This window comes from Seriola aureovittata, chromosome 13 (assembly GCF_021018895.1).
Source record: "Seriola aureovittata isolate HTS-2021-v1 ecotype China chromosome 13, ASM2101889v1, whole genome shotgun sequence".
Taxonomy (NCBI): domain Eukaryota; kingdom Metazoa; phylum Chordata; class Actinopteri; order Carangiformes; family Carangidae; genus Seriola; species Seriola aureovittata.
The window spans coordinates 5,724,783-5,751,722 of record NC_079376.1 but is presented as its reverse complement, the minus strand read 5'-3'; the positions used below and the strand labels follow the sequence as shown (position 1 = coordinate 5,751,722).

Genomic DNA, 26,940 nt, shown 5'->3' with positions numbered 1-26,940 from the left:
ATTTAATTGTGATGTGACTGAAGTGAATGCATTGTACTGCATTGAGTAAGTACAGTTAATGTTTATCAAGCAATAGATGCATTAATTTATTGAATAAGACCCAAAGCGAACTGATGCAATTGTTTTATCACTGTTCTCCCCGTCTGGATGTTGTTTCTAACGTAAAAGATGAAGATGTAATATAACATCCATATAATCTCTATTGTTTCTGTCTGGTGTCTTAGGTGGTGGGTGGAGAAAAAGCACAGCCCAGTGCTGGATCCCAGAGGGACTGTCAGTGTGGTAAGGACCCTTGAGACGAAGGAGGGTGCATGGAGGGTTCAAGGCCTGTGAAGCCAGGGTCGTCAGCCTGCCTCTGGTTGGGGCTGGTCTCCGTGGCTGTAGCCTTCCTTTGTACAGAGGCCCGGACCACTCCGAGCCCTCTGCTCAGTCCCAGCAATGCCACCTGCGAGGGGAACTCCAAGTGTCACGCGGGGATCATCCTGCCCATATGGTATCCAGAGGATCCGTCCATGGGAGACAAGATCGCACGGGTCATTGTGTACTTTGTGGCCCTCATCTACATGTTTCTCGGAGTGTCCATCATCGCTGACCGCTTCATGGCGGCCATTGAGGTTATCACCTCCCAGGAGAGGGAAATTGTCATCAAAAGGCCCAATGGGGAAACAACCACCACCACAATCCGGGTGTGGAATGAAACGGTCTCCAACCTCACCCTCATGGCCTTAGGCTCGTCCGCCCCCGAGATTATGCTTTCTGTAATCGAGGTTTGTGGACACGAGTTCAAATCTGGCGAGCTCGGGCCCTCCACGATCGTTGGCAGCGCAGCCTTCAATATGTTCGTCATCATTGGCCTCTGCGTGTCCGTCATTCCCCAAGGAGAGGTACGCAAGGTCAAACACCTCAGAGTGTTCTTTGTCACTGCAGGCTGGAGCATTTTTGCTTACATCTGGCTCTACATGATCCTGGCTGTGTTTTCTCCCAACGTAGTCCAAGTCTGGGAGGGTCTGCTCACACTGGCCTTCTTCCCCATATGTGTACTCCTTGCCTGGGTGGCGGACAGACGACTGCTCTTCTATAGGTTCATGCACAAGAAGTATCGCACCGACAAACACAGGGGCGTCATCATCGAGACGGAGACTGAACGCTCCAAGGGAATCGAGATGGATGGCAAGATGGTCAACTCTCACTTCATGGATGGAGGTGCGGCCAGCAATCTGATCGGTTTGATCGAGAGCAAAGAGGTAGACGAGTCCCGGCGCGACATGATCCGCATCTTGAAAGATCTGAAGCAGAAGCATCCGGAGAAAGAGCTGGATCAGCTGGTGGAGATGGCCAACTACTACGCTCTCTCGCATCAGCAAAAGAGCCGTGCCTTCTACCGCATCCAGGCCACGCGCATGATGACAGGCGCTGGAAATATCCTGAAGAAACACGTGGCAGAACAGGCGAAGAAGAGCGCCAGCGTGCAGGAGGTGCACGTGGAGGAGCCAGAAGAGTACGTGTCTCGGATCGCTTTTGAGCCTGCTGTCTACCAGTGCCTCGAGAACTGTGGTGCCGCCATTCTGACCATCACCAGAAAGGGTGGCGACATCAACAAGACGATTTACGTGGATTATAAGACGGAGGACGGCTCGGCTAACGCCGGGGCCGATTACGAGTTCACAGAGGGTACAGTAGTGTTCAAACCGGGAGAGATGATCAAGGAAATAAGCATTGGCATCATAGACGATGACATCTTTGAAGAGGATGAGCACTTTTTTGTGCGCCTCAGTAATTTGCGTGTCCTGGAGACTGAGGACGAAGTGCTGTCCCCAAACAGTCTCCCGTACCCAAAGGCCATGCTGGGCTTCCCCGCTGTGGCCACCGTGACCATTCTGGACGACGATCATTCGGGCATCTTCACCTTCGAGAGCAGCTCGGTGCACGTCAGCGAGAGCATCGGTATTATGGAAGTGAAAGTGCTGAGGACTTCCGGAGCGAGGGGAACGGTCATTGTGCCTTATCGCACCATGGAGGGACTCGCCAAAGGAGGAGGGGAGGACTTTGAAGACACCTATGGAGAGCTTGAGTTCAAAAACGACGAGACGTGGTAAGACAGCAACTCTGTTTTTCTAATGGTTGTTGGGCAGTTGCTTTTCATTAATCTGTTGTTGGCGATTTATTATTGGCTATTATCCGATTTTTAATCACCCAAGGTTATTGAAAATGAAGTGAGTTTAGGAGTCATAAATAAGCAATTTTCTTTGTGTCCTAGTTTTTGTGTCCCATTGATTTGTGTGTTTTGATGTGGAATTGCAGTTTGATGGTGGTAAAACTGTCAAGAAGCGATATGATCGCTAGCTTCAAAGCTGTTCGGCAGTCTGCCAGATACACGTCTCATTCAGCGTTCGCTTTTGATACAAATAAGTTGTCTCTTTTGCTTCTTGACATCATTTAATTGAGAACATTCTTTGGTAACCTGTTCGTGCGCTGTTAGCACTCATCACTCTGTGAATTTTAAATGCTTTTTTTCTTTACATGCTTAGGCAGCATACACTCTATATCCCCTTGTTTTCCTGTCAAGAGATTTTGCTCTCATCAGAGCGCTTTGGTAGCGATCCTGTGTGTGTCGCATGCAATGGGGATTCAACTTTGGGATTCGTCACACAACCGTGGAAACAGGAAGTCCTTAAGTAACCCCCACCCCCACCCCCCCGCCTCTCTAATCCCTGCCGCTTTTGTTTTGTCGAACTTTGGGGGTTTATGCTTTTTTTCTTTTTCTTTTTCTTTTTTTTTATTGTTTGTGTTTCATGTCTACTTCAATTGAAATGAAACAGTACAGAGGAACAGAAACAGGATATTAAAAAAGAGGGAGAATTACACCAAAGGTCAAAGGCCAGGCTCGTGGTTCATGTAATAATCAGTACATGGCAGCCTTTTAAGTTAGTAGGTATAACATATAACATGAGTTATAGGACTGAAACTTACAGGGTGGTATGAGCCTCTGCGATTAGTACTAACGTCTTATGTAAATTGTGTATGTTATGTAGTCTTGTCAGCTGTACCATCTGTGTCCAATGCTGCACTACAAAAAGACTGGCTTACAACTGAGTGGGCATATTTGGCAGTGTTGCAATAATAGCAACACACAGTACCGTAGCACAAATGGCATCGGGGGCCATGTATCGTATGATACTCGGGCCTTTCGTCCCGCGCATGTGAGGCAATGCTCGGGGATACTGGCATGCGTACAGAATTGCGCCTCTTGAGAAATATCGATTTGTTTATTTCACAGCTTGCATCCGTTTGCATCTCACACATCAGTCTGCAGGCACTGAATCAAAGTGACATCCTTCCATGACATACCCCTCCCCCCCCACCAATCAGGACCCTCTCAGCACGCCGTGGCTGACTGGCAGTGTCTGTGCTCCAGGGTGTGGGTTCCTGAGGGCTGAGGCAGCCCAGGAGACCGGCGGCGGGGGAATGAGTGTCGGGGTGATCAGCATGCTCCTGGGGCCTGCTGAGCTCTCAGGGCTTTTGCTTGATTTATGTGAGAGACGCTTTTTGGGCCCGGCCTGAAGGCTGCCGGGGGAGTAGAGGGGAGAGATGTGGAGAATGACTATTATTATGAGACTGCTGTGATGTTGTTGGCATTGTGAGGGAATGCTGGTGTATCGATCTGTTTATTGTGTTGCACATTGTGCTGCGAGTTAGATGCTCTTACATTGCAGCAATTCTCCAATGTGAGAGTGCACAACTTCACATGCTGTGAATTGATAAATATAAGTAGTGATCTGGGAGAACAATCTGATTGTATGGTTACATAATTATTTCTTCAAAACACTTCAGCATAACAGTAAGGAACTGTGTTAAAGACATTATTGTCAGTTTTTTAATCTTACGTTTACATGAAATAGAAAACATGAGCCACTGTTGATAAATACTAGTGATCTGGGAGAAGAAATAATTGTATATATACTGTATATTCCCTCACCATACATTACAAAGAAGTGAAAATATCTGTCCAGAGGTAACAAAATGCACCTACCGATGGCTCTAAAGCTTGCTAACTATCACTACTTCTTTCCAGGAAACCAGCGTAGACTGGGGAAGTTACTGGTACATTACCTGTCAAATGTTGAATTGAAGATAATAGTGTTAATTAAGCAAGCAAGCAAAGCTTTATTTATATAGCACATTTCATTCCACGTGGAAGCACGATGTGCTGCACAAAGTTATTACGGAAGTTGCAACCACAAAACCATTTGTGGGTAATGTAAAGAATAAAACATTAGACACAAATTAAAACAAACAAATAAATTATGTGTATGAATTAAAAGCCATTAACAAAATAAAATAATTAAGACCAACAATTTATCAGTAAAAATAAGATATGTAAATGAAAACTATTAAAATGTAGGAATAAAATCTGATTAAATAAAATAATAATAAAAATTAATTAGAAACTGAGAGCTGGATTTTGGAACTTTAGAGAGAGCCAGACTAGCTGTTTCCTCCTGTTTCAAGCCCTTATTTAAGCCACGCTAACCATCTCCTGGCTGCAGGTTCATATTTAACAGACAGACGTGAGAATGATATCAATCCTCGCTGTAACAAAGCAAATGTAGGAAAGAGTATTTCCCAAAATGTCAAACTACTTCTCAGACTGCAGAGTAGCCGTACGTGGCCGAACCTCCTCCAGTTCTCTGTAGTTTACAAACATATCTTTATTAGGAGCTGAGGTTGTGGAGATTTTTTTTTTTACACTGTGTGTAGATGTATTGTCAGGTGGAGAGACTGGGGTGAAGGGCCGGGGCCAAAGGTCATGATGTTTGACCTTTTAATCCTTTTTAGCAAGAACTAAAATCAGATTGTTGCATTTAAATCAGTGGTAAATGCAAACTCTTGACATTTCCAGTGACAGTGAAGAGAAGAGGCGGCGTGTTTACCAAGAAAAAAATTAATATGATAATTAAATTAAAAGTGTCAAAATCACCATCTGTGGAATAAATGTCAAAGAAATAGTCATGCTGATATATATGCAGTCGTTTAGTAGAGTTGTACAGAGTTTTATTGTCCACACTGACGGACGTGGTACAAAATAAACAAGATATGACTTTTACTGCAACTTACAGTCAGTGTTGATTAATGTACTCACTGTAGAGCAATGATAAATGTTGTATGATCACTCAAAACATACTGGACATTATTCAATTAAGCAGTTAAAACAATGAAGATTGTTCATATGCATGAACACGCTCGCATCTTATTATGAAAATCTCCCCTTCCTCCTTCAGAGACTTGTGGATCTTCTGTAGAAACGGCAGACCGCTGTTACTGAACTCCCAACAAATCTCCAGAAATTTCCATAATTACATTCGGATAGTGATGAATTAGATTCTGTGTGCATCCATAAAAAAGACAAAGAGGAGCAGCGGAAGTGACAGCTTCATCCACAAGCATACTAGAAGATTCATGAGAACATTTCCATACACAAAACAAAAGGGGATGAATGTGTAGAATATTCACTAAAGGCATAATTACAATAATGTTTCTTCCGCTGCCTTGAAAGCTCTCCTCGGGGTCGTCTTAACGCTCACAACATGAAAAAATACAGAATTTATTTGCCTCCATTGACTTTACATTCATATTCCATCGGTGGCGTGTGTGGAAATTGACAATGGAAATGTTTATTTCCATTTTGCAAATTACACAATTCCCTCCTTGGCATGTGGTTAAAACAGCTAATTGAGTGTTAATTGTGGCGACTCAATGAGGGCAGAGTGCGCTCCCTGTCTAAAGGGCAAGTTTGTTTTTTTTTTTTGATGTCCTTCAGGACAATTAGACAACATAATGCTTCAGCTCTCATGCTCTTCCTTTCTCTCTCACCCTGTTTTACGAGGCGCTGACTCTCAATCTCTTTTGACACACTTTAGGCCCATTGTTATCAACCGGAGTGGAAATTTATTACAGTCCTAATCTGGAGCTCTGGAATACATCACTCCAATTCTTAGCCAGACAATAGTTCTCAGCACGAAGGATGAAGTTAATAGTTTTTTTTTTTTTGTGGTGATGCTTCTGCTCTGAGCCAACAGATATGAACCTCATCCAGGCACCACAAGCTTCTTAAATGTCCTTTTTATGGCGGCCGAACCTATAAAGCGAGTCCTAAAGCTAAAGAGTGCTTCCTAATAGGCTGGGCTGGGCTAAACACAGGGACACAGTTTGGGGTGGTATATGTCAGTGGCTCCCAACCTTTTTGCCAATGTCTTATTACATTTACATGTGTTCATTTAGCAGATGCTTTTTTCCAAACTTACAAATGAGGTTCAGTCCAAGCGACATATGACCTGCGATCGCAGCTCATGGCGTCAGTGTAGACATGAGAGCAGAGATGCAACTAACATCTGATATCGATCTATTTCACTTAATGTGCTTATTATTTTTTTGGCTAATCAATTAAACGTTTCAATTACAACATAAAAAACATTGAAAAATGCTCCTAATAAATTCTCAGAGCCCAAGGTGATATCTTCAAATAGCTTGTTTCATCAGAGCAACAGTCCAGAACCCAAAGATATTTAATCTACAACACCAGTATCATATTCTTACATTTGAGAAGCTGGAAATGGGAAACGTTTGAGTATTTTTGTTGCAAAATGACTTAAATGACTAATTAGTTTCCACAATTTTTGAGTTTTCCTTCTCATACTATAAAAAGTTTCCAATATTTGTCGATTGTCGATCAGTTGACAATCAATTTATTATTTTGAGTAATTTTTGATGGAAAAATATAATGAATGAATAATTGTCTTGGTTCAGCTTCTCCATTGTGATTACTGGGAATAGTGGTTTTCTTTAGTTTTCTACCAATGTACACGGAGGTGGACAAAGCTGGACTCTGTGGAGCTCTGATGGACATTTCAGAGATGAAACGAATCAGGGAAAATGATCTGCAGATTAATCAGCAGTGACGATATTCTTTAGATGCAGCCCAGAGCAGTACTTAAAAAAAACCAAACATTTTAATCCTCTTGTGAGCCCCCCTCCTCACATTTATCTAGAGACCCTTTGGGGAGGGTCAGGAACCGCTGGTATATCGTCTCTTTGCTGCTGAGAATATTAAAGGGATAAAGGTTGCAGGCGTCTGTTTCCTTTGACCGAGCGAGGATAACACAGCTGTGAGGTGGAGAAGCTCCGTCCCTGGAGAGTTGCATGTTTAACTAGGCGCTGATGGATTCATAAACAAATGAGTGGTGTGCAGCGGACAGACCAGAATCAGCCAAAGTAATTGCCACTGTGGTCACGCTGTATGAGCACGACTCTCCTGCGCTTGTAAACCTGCCATATATTTTTTATATAAATAGCATCATGCAGGGGGGGGGGGGTTGCGATATGCTCACGATAAGATGCACAGATTTGCCCTTTCCCCTGCTACCCGCCCCACCTCCTCCACTTCTTGCCCTCACCGTCAACCCAACCTTTTTCCTTAATATCTCAGGAATGTGTAGCTGTCACCCCTCTGGGCGTCATGACTGACAGAACACATGTCCACGCTGATCCTCATCCTGCTGACCACTCCGTTTTCCCCCCTGCCAGCACTTTCTCAGACATCCTGGAATAGACCCCTGAGGTTTACCTTACCACCCTGCAGCCAGCACCTCTCGCACCAGCAGGATCATCTGCAGCTCAGCTAATCTAGTTCAGCGTATACTTTTGTTCTTTTATTCATGCTAGCACCATAGTTTTTGTTCTCTCAATAATTGGAATGTGTCTTTGTATTTTCACAGGGCCTCGGGGTGTAATCACACTTTGTTTTCTTTAGTAATGTGGTGAAGTTTGTTTTGTAGTATTTTTGTGTGTGCTTCATTACAGTTTACGTCTGGTTAAAAGGGAACCGGGGCTTGTAAACAAAAGTCGCTCTGACTCACATGTGGCTGATTTTTATGGTTGGTATGAGATTTTGGGAGATGAGGGAGCAGAATAAATCAAATTTCATTTTATATATCACAGTGAAGCAGTTTCTAAATATAGCTATTTAAACACTGCTAAAACAACAACTGCACATGATTTTTAACGCCTAAAACATTTTCTTTTTCAACCATTTAACCCAATTTTAACCTAGACATTGATATATATCTTAAAAACGTATCATGGTATGATGTGTCTTCATCGAATATGTCTCTGGTTTTCACACCTGAGAAGAGCACATGAGGAGAAAGCTGAACATAGCAGCTCTGTGAGGTACAGCGGTGCTAACGTTTGCTAATTAGCACTAAACACAAAGTTGGCTGATGGGATTGTCATTAGTTTAGCAGGTATTTGGTCATAATCCAAAGAACTCTGTAAATTAAAATTCTGATCTGATGATGGTGCAGGATGAAAAGTTAAAAGATCATCAAAAGTATCACAGTTAATCTTCTGGGGACCGTGAATATCTGCACGAAATTTGGTGGATATTTCACTGGATGATGTGAATCTTGACCTGATGATGGTGCTAGATGAAACATTTGAGGATTTCTGAAATAGGATTTCTCCTCTGGATACCTGAGCATGTCTGTATCAAAAGTCATGACAAGCCCACCAACAGTTGTTAAAATATTTCGGTCTGGGCCAAAGTGGTTGACTAACATTAGCATCCATAGAGTCTCCTGCTAACAAGGCTAAAAACAAGCCCTCTGCGGTGGAGTGAATTCATCCTTAGTGACAATTACCGGCCATAAAATGGTATGAAATTGTTCCACTCTGCTGTCATCTGATATAACTTGTACACACACACACACACACACACACACACACACATACATATAAAAATACTGTCTCACACAGGCTCTAACACATCCAGAGACATACAGGTAGTGGAGGATTCATGAGAACATTTTTTATCTTTGCAAACTTATTGTAGCTTTTTCACTTTGGCTCCAGCATACAAATACAGTACAGAAACACACACACACACACACACACACACACACACACAGGCACTAACTCACGCACAGGTTGAGTGGCAATAAATATGCTGGCCCTGCGTTTGTTCCTCCCAGTTGGGGGAATGCAATTAAGTTAAAGCTTATTTATAACACAATTCAGTGCAGGGCGTGTCGCCAGCTCCGCACCTCCCCCCCGAGTGTTTGTGTGTAAATCTGACTGAGGTTCATATATTCTGGCTCCCCAAACTTCTGACAGACTCTCAGGCCTAATAGAGTTAGGATAGAGGTAAGTGCATCAGTTTGACCCATTTGACTGTCAAAGCGTTTAGCTACAACGTTTTAACAAATAACCACTGCTTTATTATTTGGTTTGATTCTGGGAAAACATGACATGACGCCTGCTCCTGCACAGTGATTGATTGTGCAAACTTTAAATAAGTTTCTCTGTAAAGTTATTTTAACTGCTCGGTTGACAAAATGGTAATACTGGAGAGTTTGAATGCTGCATGAAGGGGATGTTTTCCACAAAAATATGTGTGTCAGCTTTTAAAGCATTGAAAATAAGATGTTATGTAATTAAGAAATACACTTATTTATATTTAAAATAACTTCTCATCAACTAATTTTTGCGGAATGTAAAGCTGAATGTGGAGTATTTAGGTGCGATTGTTTTAGAATTAAAGGGCTATTTCACCCAAATAAGATAAATACAGAGATAAAATACATGTTTTTCTCACTTAATTGTATCTAGCCATGTAGTTAGTTTCCATAGGGACTGCTTATTCAGTTGTTCAGCTCAGTTGGAAACTAATCAGTGTATATTGTGGATTATCCACAGTAATAGGGACCTTGTTTTTTGAAAGAGACGTTGATGTTGATGTGGCTCTGGGGACGGCTATGTCGACGTGTTGGCCAGTTGTTCCAGACTGAAAAATTAAACAACTGTATGATTGATTAAACATAGATATTGATATAAATGACACCATTAAGCACTGATTTAAATGGTAAAATGCACTGCACTCATATAGCGCTTTTATAGTCTTATCGACCGCTCATAGCACTTTACACTGCAAGCTACATTCACCCATTCACACACACATTCATACTTCTCAAACAGCATTTGAATGACTTTATGTAGGACCTGCCTGAGTATGAAATGTACTTATTTAAATGCTTTTGAAACAGCAGGTATAAGTAACTGAGGAGGCCCAAAAACATTCATTTTCTCACCAAATTTTGCCTCGTTTTAATTTAAATTTCTAGACCTGATCTAAGTAAAAGAGACGGATATCTTAAAACCTGGGCAGATCACCAAAGCTTTCTGCATGGCTGGAGTGATATGTGAGGAAACAGCCTTTTGTAACTTGGACTCTTTAAACTGTAATTAGCTCCAAATGATACTTATGTTCATATAATACATGCTTTATTTTCTTAGTTTTCACCATCCTGCTGATGGATTCTGACCCAGATCTTGCTGTAAACCAACTGTATCTCAATCCAAAGCTCTTCTGCAAAACACAAACACAATCCAGATCCTCCCCGTCCTCCACGTCCCGTTCGACACTGTAACATCTGCACAGCGAAGGAGGCTGCTTACAGTCGATGTTGTGATCATCTGCAGCCTCAAACCTGAGTTTACTGCGGCAGCAGATATGTTTCTTTAATTAGTGTGAGCTACTTTGTGAGGAGACAGTTCAAGTGCTCTGATGCTGCCTTCAGTCATATCAGACATGCTGTAAATAGGAACTGCCTGCTGGGGAAAACTTTTCAAGTCGGCCTCCTAGAGGTGACAAGTAGGATATGTGGGAACTTTTTATTGGCTGTGATATCTTCAGCTTGATGTCATGAACTGTGGAAGTGTGTCAACAGAAATGGAAAACCAAGGAAATAATAATAATTAAAAAAAAACAAACATTACAATTGTTCATTAAAAGAGGCATTCCACTGATTTAACACATGTAGGTCAGTTTACTCATCATGAGGAGAACCACTCACCACAGCTTGTTAGTGGCTGTGGAGGAAGTGTGTCATAGTGATGTCATCAGGACTTCAGAGGCTGCAAAATTTTAATAGAAAGCTTGTATTACCCACTGGTGGTGTTGTGTTCGCAGGACGTAGGTCTAACAAAATATGACTTTTAGTTGCATTATGGGAAATGTAGGATCCAGCTTCTTAAAAACTATGTGATTAACAAGAAGAAAGAAGTGGAGCTGGACAGTTAAAGTAATTTTCACTTTTTATAATCAATCAGTTGAAGCCAAATAAATACCAAACATCTATTTTGTGATAGGAATTTTTCTGACTTAATAATCAATAATGAAAATAATTGTTAGTTGCAGCCCTACTTTGCAAAATACGATGGCAAAATGTTTTTAAAAAAACATCCAGTTTGAAAACTATTGGTATTAAGGTTGACGCTAATGATTCATTTTATCTTTGATTAATCTGCTGAGTAAGTTAAATTGAAAATAACCAAAATTTCTTATAACGATTAATCGAGTATCAGAATAGTTATAATTCAAATACATATTTACTGTATTTAACCGGTGTGATCTCCAGCCCCGTTTCTTTAGCTTTACACAACAGTTCACTTTGTTTGTGGGTTCGCACTTGAAAGAAGGATGAAGAGTGGTGCGTTCAATACAGGTTGCTGCTCTTATTTCATTCCCTGCCTGCCAGGGTGACAGTCTGGGGTGCTGGTAGAGGTGCCCTTCCTGCCCCTGCACCCACATCCAGGCATCTGCATACTTTGATAAAGGTCAGTCCCGCTCCACAGCACCTTACTCCATGCACAGCGCAGCAGCATTAAGACGAGTAATCGATACAGCTCACAGCCAGACGAGCTAAGGTTGCACTGAGCACAGCGAGAGAGGGCGGGGGGGGGGGGGGGGGGGGGGGGGCAGGGGGGTTTTGCACAAGGCTGCAGGAGATGAAGGAAACTGTCGGCCTATAGGTGCCTTTTTTTTTCTGCTGTTGTCTTATTTTTCATGCCTGAAACGGTGAGAGCAAAAACATTTGAAGGTGTTCTTGCAAATGTTCAAATATAAAATGATGATTTGAATGTGTGAATTTGGCTTACGGCAGTTGACATCAGACCAATATACGTACAAAATGCTTCACTGAGCAACCCTGAAGGCTGCTGAGCATCAGTAAAGCTGGATGGAGGAAAAACATTAAAGTTGACTCTTTAAGACCTTTTCCATGAAAAGTTTTGACTTGTGGTTGTGGCGTCTCTGCTGTTGCTTTTTCACAGACAGAACAAGCTGTTTGAAGTATCACTGAAAGGAGGAATATTGATATTTGATCAATGATTTTGTGACATTTTATAAACCAAACAATCAATTGATTAACAGAATATTCAACAGATTGAGGCTGAAGCTATTGATTACTTTCATTAATGATTACTGACATCTTGGACTAAAACCAAAGGATATTTACTTAAAAATAAAGAAGTAAATCTTTTTGTTTAAGATGCTGGAACCAGTTGATGTTTGGCTTTTATTTCTCTTAGATGAATCATTTAAAACATTTTCTATCATCAAAATATTTGGCAAATAATTTTCAGCAGAATTGTTTCAGATCTGAAGAAATATATTTCAGATATTGAAATGAATCAGTAACTAGAAGATGTCACCTCGGCCTCTGGGAAAATAGTTTATTGACTAAACAATTTCTAAATGTATCTTAAGAACAATTGATAGATAGATGTGCAATGAAAATGATCATTAATGTTGAACTTGTTTCTGATAGGAGGGATGGTAGAGGGGTTTGGTTTTCAGAAGCAGGTCGACTCACAGCCCCAGTCAGTCAGTCAGTCAGTCAGTCAGTCAGTCAGTCAGTCAGTCATTCAGCTGATACCCTCCACTACTCGCTCTCTGACCTGTCCTGTCATGAATTGGTGAATCCGTGCTGCATCTCAGGAAGCTCCTCGTTCAGCCCTGGAAAGTGACACTGGATTTTTTCGATATGTGATTTGTGGACTTGACAAAAGTATGGGTTTGAAGTCGAAGAAAAGGAGTCTTTGTTCAGCTGTAAATCACAAGGGGGGGCTTGTACCACTCCAAGTCAGATTTTTTTTTCTTTCTTTCTCCTGTCTTTGATTATCAGGCTTGTAGCAGCCTCCTCTCTCCATATCCCCTCCATCCCTGCAGTGGGGGTGTTCTTTCTCTCCAAACACATTGAACCGATCCTCACTGTGATCTCTCCTCTCTCTCTCTCTCTCTCTCTCTCTCTCTCTCTCTCTCTCTCTCTCTCTCTCTCTCTCTCTCTCCCCCCGTGTGTCAGGCCGGACCAGCATGCTCTGCGGGCAGCTCAGGGGACCTCCTTTAGGGGGAACTCGCTCCTCCATATTATTCCCAGGGTGCTGCAGCAGAAAATGCGCCAGAATGCATCAGTAGTTCCTCGCTACCCTTTCCCTATCCTCTTCCTGCACGTCACCCCCACCCTTCATCCCCTTTCCCATGCCTCCTCTTCCTCCTCCCCCTTCCTTTCTCATCATTTCCTTGTTGGGGAAGCAGCTCTGTGGTGCAAAAGGAGGCGTGAGCTCAACATTCATGTATCAGCTGTTTAGGGGGAAAAAAAGAAAAAAGACTTGATTTGTGTTTTATAGTTAAATTAAAGCTAAAGTATAATTTAATAAAAGCTACTTTTATTTACGATGTAATTATCTATTTAGAATAGATGATTGTAAACACTGATACTTATTAAATAATCTTTTTGACTGTATAACTGAACACAGGCTCAGTGAAGATCCACCTTCTACAGAAGAATGAACAAGCAGATTAAAAAAAACTACCTAATGACCTAATAAAAACATTTGGAAAAAATATTCCCATGGTTACGTCTTGGGAGCGTTCATTTCTGAGGACGGTTGTGTGACAGCAGAATTGGCCACATCAGAGGTAAAAAAAAAATAGAGTGTAATAAAAATGTGACACTACATCAATTAAATCGATGTTTAATTACATTGAACGAGGCACTTTGGCCGACGTGAAGCCTCCGTTTTTACTTGGGTTCGGGCACGTCCATATAATCGCAGCACCAAGACAGATATATCAGAACTTTCCCAGTCGTAATTAGGACTCAGATGTTGACGTGCACGCCATTTGCAAGTCTAATACACTGGTCTGGTAATAATGATAATTCCAGTGTGACATGAATGTGGCATCAGGCCCATGAAACAAACAAAATGAAAATGACATCTTCTATCTGTGTTTTTTTTTTTGTTGTTGTCTAATTTCTGCCACTTCAGTTGTAAGATTGTTTTCACACACTGCTGCTGCACGAGCAATTAAAAGAAAAAGAATAATAAGCCGAAAAAAGATGGACTGGATGTTTGGTTCAGATACTGTTTCCCGGACTCGCTGTATTTGCAGAGCAGCATCTCCTGTCTCAAAAGCCAGTTGCAGACTGGAGAGGCTTTGATGAGCTCGTGTGATGGTCGGTCTTCTGAAGAGCGACGGCACCAGAGAGGCAGACGAATCTCAGTGCAGAAACTCTTGTAATCAGTTGAAGGGAATCTTTATTTTACATCCCTCGTCACTCAACGGCGTCTTTTTTTTTTTTTTCTTCTTCTTCTTCCCTTTCTGTCTCGACTGTGCTTCCCTGAGGAAAACAGTCAGACCCCTGAGGCACAACCCAGCCAAACTCTCTCCCTGCCGCCTCGGGGACAGAGTTGAAGACAGGCTGCGTGCTCAACACATATCGGATGCTTTTGTGTGTCTGTGTGTGTGTGTGTGTGTGTGTTATTTCCCCCTGATGCATCTGTGCTGGTGGGAGAGAGAGAGAGAGAGATAGAGAGAGAGAGAGGTTAACTCAGGAGAGGAGATGGATCTGTTGTGTTCCTTCAAATCCTCCCTGTCGATGCTCGAGTGGCAGTCTTATTAGGCGTCTTATGCTCTGCAGCAGGTTTGCTCGTAGGCCACGCTCTCCCGCATGATGATATTTACATCACACTCCAAACTCAAAAAGCACCCCCCCCCTTTTGCACCCACCGCTTTTTGATAAACATGGATGTGGTAATAGAGGGTAAATCCCTCCCACTTACGCTCACAACAGGAGGAAATGCTCACTGATAACTCCGGGCCCCAAGGATTTTGGCAGACAGCACAATACGAATCATGGCGTCTTGACAGGAAGATGTAAACGGAGGCCAGAGGGAGGCGTAAAGAAGCTGAAGTTAAAGGTTAGCTCACAAGTTCAGCAGAACAGGAAGACGACGCGCAAATTCAGGTCTAAAGTCTTGTCTCTTTCATCGATACGTTGCGTTGGATCCCTGTTCTCGTCTTTGTTGAGATTTGATGTCAGTTTTGTCTTTGTTTTAGTTTTTCTCTATTGGGATGAGCCGTCTTTTCTAATTCCCACTGGGTTCCTTTGTCTCACCTGTAGAGTTCATATTTATGTTCCTTTCTTCTTCATGCGTTTTAAGCTGTCGTTCAAAAAAAAAAAAGAAACTTGCACAATCTTAGCCATCAGAAGTTTTATCTGCCTCACCTGCCCCAGGTATTAAACATGTCGCTTTTTATGTGCTTTGGTGAATGCGAGGTCGTAGGGTCCACGTTCAGCAGTGCTTGAATCTTCAATGTATAACTGCAGAGATAAAAATGTCTGTTGTGCTTCTTGTTGACTTCTGATGTTTTTGTCATGGCTTTGCCACCTCTTCTTTAAGTCTATTCTCTTTTGGGATGTTTTTGTATAAAGCTCTCTGGTTTATTTTACTTTACCCATGGAGTTCGCATTTCTTTTCTTTTTCTTTTTTTTTCTCGTGTTTAGTTTTTAAAATAATATAATACCAAGACCTCGGAATCGTTCTCTTCACCTTCAACAGGTATTGAACAATTTAAATTAAAATGTGCGGGGTCTACGTTCAACAGATCTCACATCTTGAATTTATTTGACTACTGTAAAAGAAATTCTTATCACATAATTTTCAATAAGAATGAAGTCCTTTAATCTTTATTTTGTTAAAACAGGTGAATGAATATGTCAGTGCAGCACAGTGTATCTTTAAATGAGAAGAAAGTCAGGCAGGTCGCTTTATCACAATCAAGAAAAATAAACCTTAATTCAAAAAAACATGCTAATTTGCACTGAATGCTAAAACACTTTTACTGCAAACTCTTTGAGTAGTTTAGCTCCTCAGCCTCGACTTCGGTGTTTTGGTTCACTCTCATCGCTCTCATCAGTGTTGGTTTTAGCCTCTGCAGCAGTCAGTGCCGCCACGCGCTGCTCAGCACCAAACTTAGCACCTGTGTGACGAACATAGTGGATTCATTTATAACGTGAACGAACAAACCAGAGCAGAAAGGAGAGTAAAGATTGGACTGGAATTCATCAGGTGGCCAAATCAATGCTAATGTTGCTAATGTTTCCTAGCATGATAACCATGACAACAACTGAGGTGAAAATGAAAAGTTATGTTTACAGCTTGTGGGCAAAAATCATTTAAAGCAGGTTTAAAGTGTGTGTGTGTGTGTGTGTGTGTGTGTGTGTGTGTGTGTGTGTGTTAGCTGTTAACAGACAGATTCTGGTACATTTACTGCACATTGTCAGTGCAGTGGTTTGGATCAAGTCCCACATTAGACCCATGTTGGTGGCCAACCTAAACCCACATGCGCGTGTAGGAAGGCCGGTCGTGCCAGAGGCTCAGTAATGGAGGTGGAGGCTGGGTAGGAGGGGCCATGGAGGGTCAGTTTGGCAAACAAATGTGCCCATGCTGCCCCTCTGGGGTCCGGAGATGGGTAGAGCTGTCATGTCGAGGGAGCTGGCGAAAGATGAAGAGGTTACGCTGTTGGGATCACAGCTCTGCCAAGGCCTGCGGGACCTCTTTCTCTTTACAACACTCAACCTAATCTCCTCCACTATCTCCCCTTTCATTTCCCTCCCTTTTTCTTCTTTTCATGTTCCTTTGTCTCTTATCGTGTTGGGGGCCCTTGTTCCTGGCTCGCTTATGCTCTTTTCCCCCCCTCCTTGCATTTCTCTCTTGGCTTTATCTCTCCCAGCCTATTTTCAAGCAACCTTTCTTGGTTTTTATCCTCGTGTCTATTTTTTCTCCATCCTCCCCCGTTTATTTCAGCATTAATTTCTTTTCATTTGAATTGTTCTAATTCCATTTCATTTCTTCTCACTCCCACCATCGTTCATATTTATTATTTAAGCCCTCAGCAGTGCCTCCGTATGTGCCCTCCCCTCTTTATAGATGTTGGCCTACTTCTGTCTCAACCTGTAAATTGTGCTTTGGATTGAGGGCTGTTCAGACGTCCGGACCAACGTCACAGCACTGCGGGTGAGGTGTCAAACTGTTAATGCACATTTAACAGAATGCATATTATTCTGCTGTGTATTGCAGTGATTACCTACAGAGGAGGTCCTGATGTTCTGGAAATTTGTTTGGTCTGTGCTTGTGGTCTACATAATATTAAAGAAATATAATTCAACCAATCATTATTACGAACCTGTCATTCAGAGAAAAATCAACCGTAGTTTTCTATTGATTTAAGTTTAGCTCAGATTATTTAGGATATTAGCCTACTTTACATTATACAAGTTTTAAATGGGATAATGACTTTCAAAATGGCATTATATTTATTGATAATGGCTGCATAGTTGGCCGGTTATTGTAATAATAAACTGCTGATGAGTCACTTCTCACAATATTTTGATATCTGCCCGAGGACACCTAATGAAACTGTTGCTAGCCGCTTAAGCTAACATTAACACTAGCTTCACAGAGCTAACTTCCACACAACTCTGAATCTTAATGGTCCAGTCGGAGCTTTTAAGTTAAAACTATGTTATGATTGTGCTTAAAAGATGAGCTTAAACTCTTTTCACCATTTCTGCTCTAAAAGCCAAAATGCAGTAGTATTTAGTGAAGACCAGGATCTGATTTATTGACATCTATTTTTCCGTATATATTCTTTTTAATGGCGTATGCTTGCTAAAAAAGCTAACTAGCCATAGCAGAGTAGCAGTAACTGCCATCACAGTTCGGTGTGGTTAAGCTACTTTTGAATCACATATTTAAATGTTTTAAATTGTAAATCTGATCCCTGCTTTTTGTCTCGTCTCATCTCTTTCACATTTCTGCTTTCGTAATGTAAAATGTACCGGGACACAAAGCTGCTGACACGTGATGTGCCAGCTCTAAGTATAGTGCAGGGCGCTCCCAGCCTATGTAGCCTACATATAGGTTATTTTTGAACAGCAGTATTTATGGGAATAAAACCTTTCTAACCTTCAAACCAATGTCAAAGGAAATGAGAGGGTGTCATTTCTGGATGTAAACTCCAAAAAATACATTTTCCTTCCTGCTACAGTCGTGGCACCTGTCATGTTAGATTTCATCCAACTCGGTGTAGCAGCGCTCTTCAACATGCCACCAACTGAGGCAGCAACAGGACAGCGGGGAGGATGAGGTGGTGCTGGCGAAATGAAACACGCAGGGAGCAAGAAGAGATGGGAACAGATAAAGAAGGATGAAGAGAGAGAGGAGACGGAGAGGGTGAGGCAGAGGCGGCATCAGAGGGAACAAGGTGCAGGAAGATAATGATGGAGGCAAAATGAGAGGCAGAGGAAAAACAGATGCAGGGGAAGAAGAGCGGGGAGTGTGTTTGAGAACGAGAGAAAAACGGCATCTCAGACGGACAGGAGAAAATGAGAGAAAGCGAGAGACAGAGCATTGGAGACGGATAAAGAGAGAGGTGGAAGAGAGAACGGGTGAATAAGGAATGAGAGAGAAAATGAGAGCGGAGCCCCACAGATTTCAGTGCAATGTGTTGGCAGATTTGATGAGGCTTGACCAGGTGTGAGGAGGAGGAGGAGGAGGAGGAGGAGGAGGAGGAAGGGAAGGCACAGGCCTGGTCACTGTAGATGGGATTGAATTTCCTCCCGACAAGCATTGATTGTAGTAACCAACACCATGAGAATAAGTCATTATGAGATAAAAGAAGGCAGTCAGGCCCGATCTGTGTGTGAGATAATGTGTGGGAGATTTTTTATTTTTTTGGATTGATGACAACGATAACCTGCGCACCAGATTGAGGCTCCCCTTTTTATTTATTCAGCAACATTTCAACCTTGGCCTCCAGACTGTCGGAGAGAGAGAGAGAGAAAAAAGGAACTTTAATATAATGACTGATAGCATTACAATGAATTATATCAATATGTAGTGGATGGTAATGATAAGAGCGATTTAGCCTTTGGTTGACAAGATAAAAACACATTGATGTTTATTTTACACGTTCGTATTTTACATAAATATTAACAGATTAAATGGAGCGATGCTGGAGAGCCGGTTCAGACGGACAGCTCGTGTCTGCTGCTACATTTACACATGAAATACTCTCCCGGCTGCAACCTATCTGTATGTCAAAATGCACTATAAGTACAGGAGCTTATTTACTTATTTAAGCTATACATCCATTCACCGCTTCAACCCACCTTATTTTCCATCATCATCACGCGTCGGTGCTAAACTGCGTGCTCGCCGTGTCTCCTCCTCTAGATGTATCCTGTGACGAATCATATCCCTGTCACTTTCCTTTACATCCAGGCTGCTGTTTCTCACAGAGCACTCGGGTCAGGATTCAGTGTTGCGTTAAACAGCAGCCTCTTGCTGATCACATGGTTACGCGCACATAAAACAGGTGTTATTAGGTTGTCCACAGCACCTCAGCCTTACCATGAGCGCATTCATTTGTACCACAAGTGGCTCCGGTGGGAAGTGAATGCCTCCACGTTGAACGGCACAGGACTGTACCGATGTGGGTGTCGGGGAAAGAGCCAGGTCTTTGAAACCAGAAACAGACAGGCAGCACGTGTTTCTCCTTCTCATTGTCAGAGACCTCATAAAGAGAAGGCAGCGAGGCTTTAGACAGGCCCAATTAAAACTTCCAATGCTATGAATTCTCTTTGATCTCTCTCTACAGTCCCAGTGGATGGTCTTCAGTGTCGCATTCCCCTCTGTACTTCTGTCCTATAACCCACTACTTCCTCTTGTTTCAGTCTCTTCCTCCTTTTATTGTTATTTTCATCAGAATAATGTTCATGTAACTGTTTTTGTTTTTTGTTTTTTTAAGTTTTCAGAATGAATCATGTGATTTTTAAAGTAGGAATTGGTGCGGTTTGCTTTCTGTGGAAAAGGTTTTTTGTAAGAATCAGTTTTGCACGTGTAAAAACTATTTCTATCAAGTTTTTCAAAGAACTGTATCGACAGTTTTTATCAGTTTAAGGAAGGACCCTTGGGATACGTGCAACATCAAAGAGCACATTCGCACTGTAGATCTCTTAACGTTGGCTCGTCATTTTTTTCTCCAAACAAGATTGAGAGCCTGTGACTTCAAGCGATAGTTTAACATTTTTGGAAACTTGCTTGTTCATCATCTAGCAGGGAGCTAACTGAGAAGATTGATACCACACTCATGTCTGTCTGTTAAATATGAAACTATAGCTCACAGGCAGTTAGCTTAGCTTAGCACAGAGGCTGGTAGGAGGGGAAATAGCTAGCCTTACACCTGCACTTTGGACTTCATATTATGATCTATATTATATATGACTGATACGATTAAAATAAACAAGATACAACCTGTTAATTAGTGAGTTTTAGGCAGATTTAGTTTACAGGTTAGCCGTTTCCTCCTGTTTTCCAGTCTTTGTGCTAAGCTAAGCTAACTGTCTGCTGGCTGTAGTCTCCTATTTATTGTCTCTCCAACAGAAAACAAGCAAGTATTTAAAGAAATATGAATCTATTCCTTTAAAGTCAATATGAATTTTTAAGGTTTGTTCTATGTGCAGCAAAGACACAGAACCTTGGTCTCTGCAAAACAGTATTAATGTAAAGTAATTTCTTTAGAAACTGATTATAATAATTAGGAGCGGATGATAATTTATTTCCTAAACTGCACAGTGAACTGACTCCAAACCTGCTGTGTAGTAATGACGCTAATTTTAATTTTTTTTTCGGTGGAGAATGGACGTTTTAAACCGATTCTGTAATTAGACGTCAAGCTTTACATAATAGACCAGAATACAAAACAATGTTCTGAAATAAGGTCTGTGAGGCATTTCCATGACTATTATTCAGGGATCACATTAGAGGAAGGCAAATTGTTATTTTACTTCTCAGTCACCGAAGATAAAAACTCCAATTTCTGTGGGACTTATAGATGTCAACATCAAAGTGAGTAGAAATGCAGGCATCTCTCACTTCCAACATGCTGGGGTGGGGGGGTGGGGGGGTGGGGGGGGCATGTTCCCTCCCCCCTTCATGCTTCACGTTCCTTTCCCGCTCTCGGTGTTCTGGTTTGCAAGCGTCAATCCTCCGAGATATTTAAAACAGCTCGTTTCGAAGCCTGAGTTGTTTTTCATCTTTCCTCTTGTGAAAATCTGTCCTTTGATGTTTTGACATCCTCAAAATTGCTCTAATTCCTTTTGCCACTATTTATGAAATTGTTAATTGAGCAATTACCGCAGTGTCGATCTGTCAAAATTACAAGTCGTAATGCTATACTGTTTACCCCCCCTAAGTTTAAAGTGATCTGGTACCTCATTTGAGCGAACAACCAAGCGGACTCTGACAAGGTAATTTGGCGTCGAGATAAAGGCAGAAGCAGACACTTTTAATCTTATGATGTTTGAAGTTTGGCCTGTTTCTGAGTCAGCCCTGATTAAAGATGGAGTGCAAGTCTGTGGATAAAAGTGTGTGTGTGTGTGTGTGTGAGACAGCTGAGGTGGAGGTGCTCCTCCGTTGATGGGCCCTGGTTAAACATGGTATATCTTGTCTTCGGGAAGCAGCGCCCTGCATGGCAGCCTCAGCTAATGGGAATCTGCTGCCTGTCATCTATGGCCAGGCCATTTCATCAGAATGTCAATAAGGGGAAAAAAAAAAAAAAAAGTAGTATAGAATTTCTGTTGCCTACTGATGAATGCAGCGATGGTCGAAGCAAAAGGAGAACAGAACAAATGTGCTGCCCAGAGGGGAGGGGGGAGGGGGGGGGGGGGGGGGGGGGGGCGGCTCCGACTTGGGGGAGATATAGATTGATGAGGGATTGTTCGCTGGGAATGAGATTTCATAAGAAGCTGTAGATTTTCTCCCTCCAGCTGCAGGTATGAAACAGAGTTGTGTCACAAGAGCAGTAATACAAACCCCACCCCTCACCTCACACACTCACACACCCACACACTCACACACTCACACACTCACCTGATGTTTATCATTCAGATGCACCGACAGGGTTCGGCCACGGCTCCTGAGGAAACTCAGGCGTTTACTGGTTGTGTGTGTGTGTGTGTGTGTGTGTGTGTGTGTGTGTGTGTGTGTGTGTGTGTGTGTGTGTGTGTGTGTGTGTGTGTGTGTGTGTGTGTGTGGTGTGTGTGTGTGTGTGTGTGTGTGTGTGTGTGTGTGTGTGTGTGTGTGTGTGTGTGTTGTGTGTGTGTGTGTGTGTGTGTGTGTGTGTGTGTGAGAGAGCTGATAGGGCTCTTTTGCCTATGACTAATAGATGAAAGCCTGGAAGAACTGCGGCTGAATAATTGAGGTCTTATGTAATGATAATTGCGGCCCATAAATAGGGATTCACCTTTGGCAGAGCGCAGACTCCATTTCCACTCTGAGTCCCCCCCCCCCGTCGTGAAGCCGAACAAACTGCTTCTGCCTGAGATCGTTCTCTCTCTCTCTCTCTCTCTCTCTCTTCTTTGGCTAGACTCTCTGTCTCTCCTTCATCTCCTCTTTGTGTCTCTCCCCACCCGTCTTAATGTCTCTCAGGGTTTTTTTGTTTTTTTTTCTTGTCTGTCTCGGTCTTTGTCAGTTACACACAGACAGACACACATGCACAGAGTAGCGACAGTTTCAAAGCAGTGCCGAGTGGAGGAGCCGGTATTGAACAGGAGCCTCAGTGAGATGGGGTTGCTTTAATTGCTGTCAGATGCAGGATGGGAGTGGCAGCAAGCTGCAACAGCTGAAAGGTTTCATTCCAAAACGCTGAAAAAGCTGTTTTGTCAAAAAAAAAAAAAAAATGTTACCAGTAATGTTTAAAAGCACAGGAGGAAACAAACGTTAACATTAAATGATTGATTCACCCACATTATTAAAATAAGAAAAGAAAAAAGGCACCATAATTTCTCACTTACGTTGGGAGATATCTGGTGTTACAGGTAGTTTGAGCTGCCTGTCTCCACCCCACTGCGATTAACTGTTCGCTAAGCCTTGCCCCCTGTTGCTACACCTGTCAAGCCTTCCGCTCTCGCACAGCACAGTGTTTACCAGCTGCAATAGCATGGCTGTTATTGTTTTCACTTTCTGTGTGTGTGTGTGTGTGTGTGTGTGTGCGTGTGTGTGTGTGTGTGTGTGTGTGTGTGTGTGTGTGTGTGTGTGTGTGTGTGTTTGTTAGTACTGAGCAGTCATGTAATAATGTAGTAGTGACTACTGAGTGCCCATGGGTCAGACTGTCAACATGTTAGCCTACAGTCAGTCATATAGACATAATCTTTAACCCCACACAGTAATGTAGTTACTTGATGATGTGCTGGACTTGGACGTAACTTAAGTTACTGCTGTAGGTTGGGCTCCTGTTAGCCCGACATGCTAATTTTAATCAATTTCTCAACCTTATGCTCTCGTGTTTCTTCTTTTGTAAAAGCTAAAAAGTAAAGACACCATGATCTAAATACTTATAATGTCAAAGCATGTGTCTGTTTGTAGAAAAATATGCTGAAAATATTTTTTCTTTTAACACAGATTTTGCAGTTTCCTTTTTTTCATATCTGAGTTTTGGCCTCTCTTCAGCTCCAGCAGCAGCAGGGTCTGTGTGTGTGTGTGTGTGTGTGTGTGTGTGTGTGTGTGTGTGTGTGTGTGTGTGTGTGTGTGTGTGTGTGTGTGTGTGTGTGACGGGGGCATGACGGGTCACTGGGTCTTTAACCATCATGTCCCACTTTCTGGAGCTGCTTAGCCGTGTGGCAGCGTTGTTCCTCCCCCGTCCTCGGTCTCCCAGTGCTCACCTTCTCGCCAAAAAACGCTGCGCCGAGGCCTTGATGAATGTCGGGTTCATAACAGTGATGTAACTACGGGACCGGGGAGTGGAGGGGGGTAATGATTTAATCATCATATAATGGATGGAGAACATCATTCAGACCTGGATTAGTGCAGGTGTTTGCCACCCCAAGAATACTCAGGCTGATGAATCTCATTGTCAGTGCTGGAAGTGATGGTGTGCTTTAATCTTCACTGTGAACCGCAAACACAAGTTATTTTTGAAGTGTCAACGATTCATCTCCAGCAGCAGATGCATGAGAATTAGCTCAAGTGTTCGTTCGAGGAAGCACTTAGCTTCTGATTTTGGCTCACACACTTATTTATTATGACTTTCGTTGTTTCTAGGGCTTCAAGTACTGATTGTTTTCATTATCAATTAATCTGCAGGGTGTGTTCTTTCTTGTTTTAATTGGACAATTGTTTATTCTGTGAAAGTCCAAAAACTAGTTGAAATATACCCATCACAGTTTACACCACAGAGCCCAATGGCACGTCTTTAAATATGTTGTTTATTTGACCGACAGTTCAAAACCCAAAGATAATCAGTTGACAGTGGTTTAAAACTGAGAACCAGAAAATATTTGGCAGTTTTTGTGGCGCCCTGGTGGCTCACCGGGAACAGCACCTTACTGCAGTGGCCTGGGTACGAATCCAGCCCGTGCCCTTTGCTGCAATGTCATCGCCTCTCACTTTGTATGGATAAGATGAGATGAGAAAGTATGTGCATGGAAGCAAAGAAAGTGACCATGATGATGATCAGAAGTTATATTATACCATTTTCTTTGTACTGCACCAAAAAAAGTGAGAATTGTGGTCATATACGTTGTGAAATCTGACAGGTCAAGGTCTTAAATATTGTCAGTGACCATTATCCTGGAAGTCTATGTCAAAACCCGAAATTTTAACATTGTTTTGACTTCATGCTAAAAGCACTCTAACTGAGAACACGATTTCACAGGAACTTCTGATGAGCGTTTATCATTATTTTGTACAGTAAACAGTTAATTGGTAAACTGAAAAAAACCCCCAACTGATCGATTAATCAATAATGAAAATAATCATTAGTTGCAGCCCTAGTAAACACATTAACTCAAGCAGCATTTTTCTTGTGTTTCATTTTCTGAATTAGTCAGTGCAGCCTGCATTTATTTATTGGTGAGCAGAAACGATATCAACCACATAAATGTCATTAAATTTGACATCCACAGTTTTCAAAGATAATATGTGCTCAAACCGGGATGAATTCTTCATTCATATCTTCCTCTTGTTGTGAAACCCCCGAAAAATCCGGTATAACAGACAGATTTCTTTTTCATTTTCTTTTCTCTATAACACCCTCTCTCTCTCTCTCTCTCTCTCTCTCTCTCTCTCTCTCTCTCTCTCTCTCTCTGTCACACTGGAGAACAAAAAGACATTAAACAAACATGTAAGACTCCGGCTTAATTCTCATGGGCCACAAAGTTGTTTTGGATAAAAATGAATGGAAAATGAAAGTGTGTGGAGTGCTCTTTGTGTGAGAGTCCAGTCTTTGAACATGGCTATAATTGGAGAGCTCGACAAAAGGGAAGGAACGACGGGGGAGAGCTCATGGGACGCTCTGGCCTCTTGATTTGGTTTGGAGACGGGGGCTTGTGTGACAGAGAGGAAAACACGGGGAGAGAGGGAGGCAAATCGTGATGTGATAGAAGCACACAGAGACGTGGAGATGGGGAAAAATAAGAGCTGCTGCTGGGGTACGTGCTTCCTCCTCAGCGTGAAGTTTCCATGCCAAATTGGGTATTTTTAGACCGTCTGTGAATAAAATCTAAGCATTTATTTATGTTTATTTTTGTCAGCTTGTCATAATGTCAGCCAAGCCATGTCAACTTATGCATAACTGACTGTCTGCAATTGTTCACAGTCTGTGAAAGAGTCTGAGTGAATGGCTTTGTAATGCAAACAGACGTAGACGGAGCTGCAGGATGCATGTACCTAGATGGCCTGTCTGTTTGCGCTCACCGCCATGCCGGCATATTACTTACTGTACAAGGCACTTTGGGACCAGTAGTAAAATGTGTAGAGGGCTGGCTATTTGAGAACACCTTTGGGAGGCCGTCCAGGCTTTTATTGGTGACATGAGATGAAGGGGGATATTTGCAGGGTGAGCTCCGCGGCTACAGTTACAGATACTTGTGTGAATGCCGACAGTACGGATATTTAGACGCACCTACTACGTGTTTGACTCTACTGTATCTGCATAAGTGCATGTGTGTGAGTGCGTCCGCAGGCTGAAGGAGCAAAGTCAGGACATTCCACAAACGTAGCCCAGGGGGCCGCTTCCGAGGCTATGGGGTTACAAGCCGTCCAGAGTCGCCTCGTGACCAAATGTGGATGAGTTCTCAAGTCCGGATTCATGCCGAGGCTTAATCATCTCGCCCGAGGATACATTATACACTACGAACATCGTCTGTGGTATGCAATGAGGACTCGAGCAGTGAGTGATTGGTGAGCAATGATGGTTTAAAAAAAACCTTCCTATAGAAAAGGCTATATCACTGCTATAACCCCCCCCCCCCGAGGGTCATGATGTCGGTCCTAAGGTCTTGGGCAACACTGACTGCAAATGTCAGATTGTGTCTCAGAGCTGAAGACGTGGCTGTCTGAGGAGAAAATTGTGTTTGACGTGGCTAATTTCTGTGTTGATTTAGCCGGGAGCTGATCATTTTGCTACTGACACATCTGATCAGTGTTGATTTGACCATCTTACCCTATTAGCAATGCTAGCTGGCTAACTGGTCAACGAAAATCACGTTTTATATTTCCTCTTCAGCACTTCAGTCCCACGCAAACTGCTGTACCTAGTAGAAGGAGATCACTGTTTTTGGAGCACCAAACACTCATCACCTGTAGCCTTGAAAGGCGGCTAATAAAGTTTATGGTTCGCTCCTTCGCAATATGGAAGCTGCAGTTCAGATACTTGATTCAAACAGGAGTAAACACTGCATTTGTTGGGAACTACTTTCA

The 26,940-nt window shown here is 42.4% G+C and overlaps 1 protein-coding gene across 2 annotated transcripts in view; it reads left to right on the top strand.

The window, feature by feature from the left end:
* The window catches only part of slc8a3 (solute carrier family 8 member 3), a 109,306-nt gene that overhangs the window by 10,102 nt on the left and 72,264 nt on the right, over positions 1 to 26,940 (top strand). For both annotated transcript variants that reach the window (XM_056394311.1, XM_056394310.1), the window contains exon 2: positions 225 to 2,092. In XM_056394311.1, the coding sequence (XP_056250286.1) occupies positions 312 to 2,092 (1,781 nt within the window). In that variant the 5' untranslated portion in view covers positions 225 to 311. The remainder of the gene's footprint in view (positions 1 to 224; positions 2,093 to 26,940) is intronic.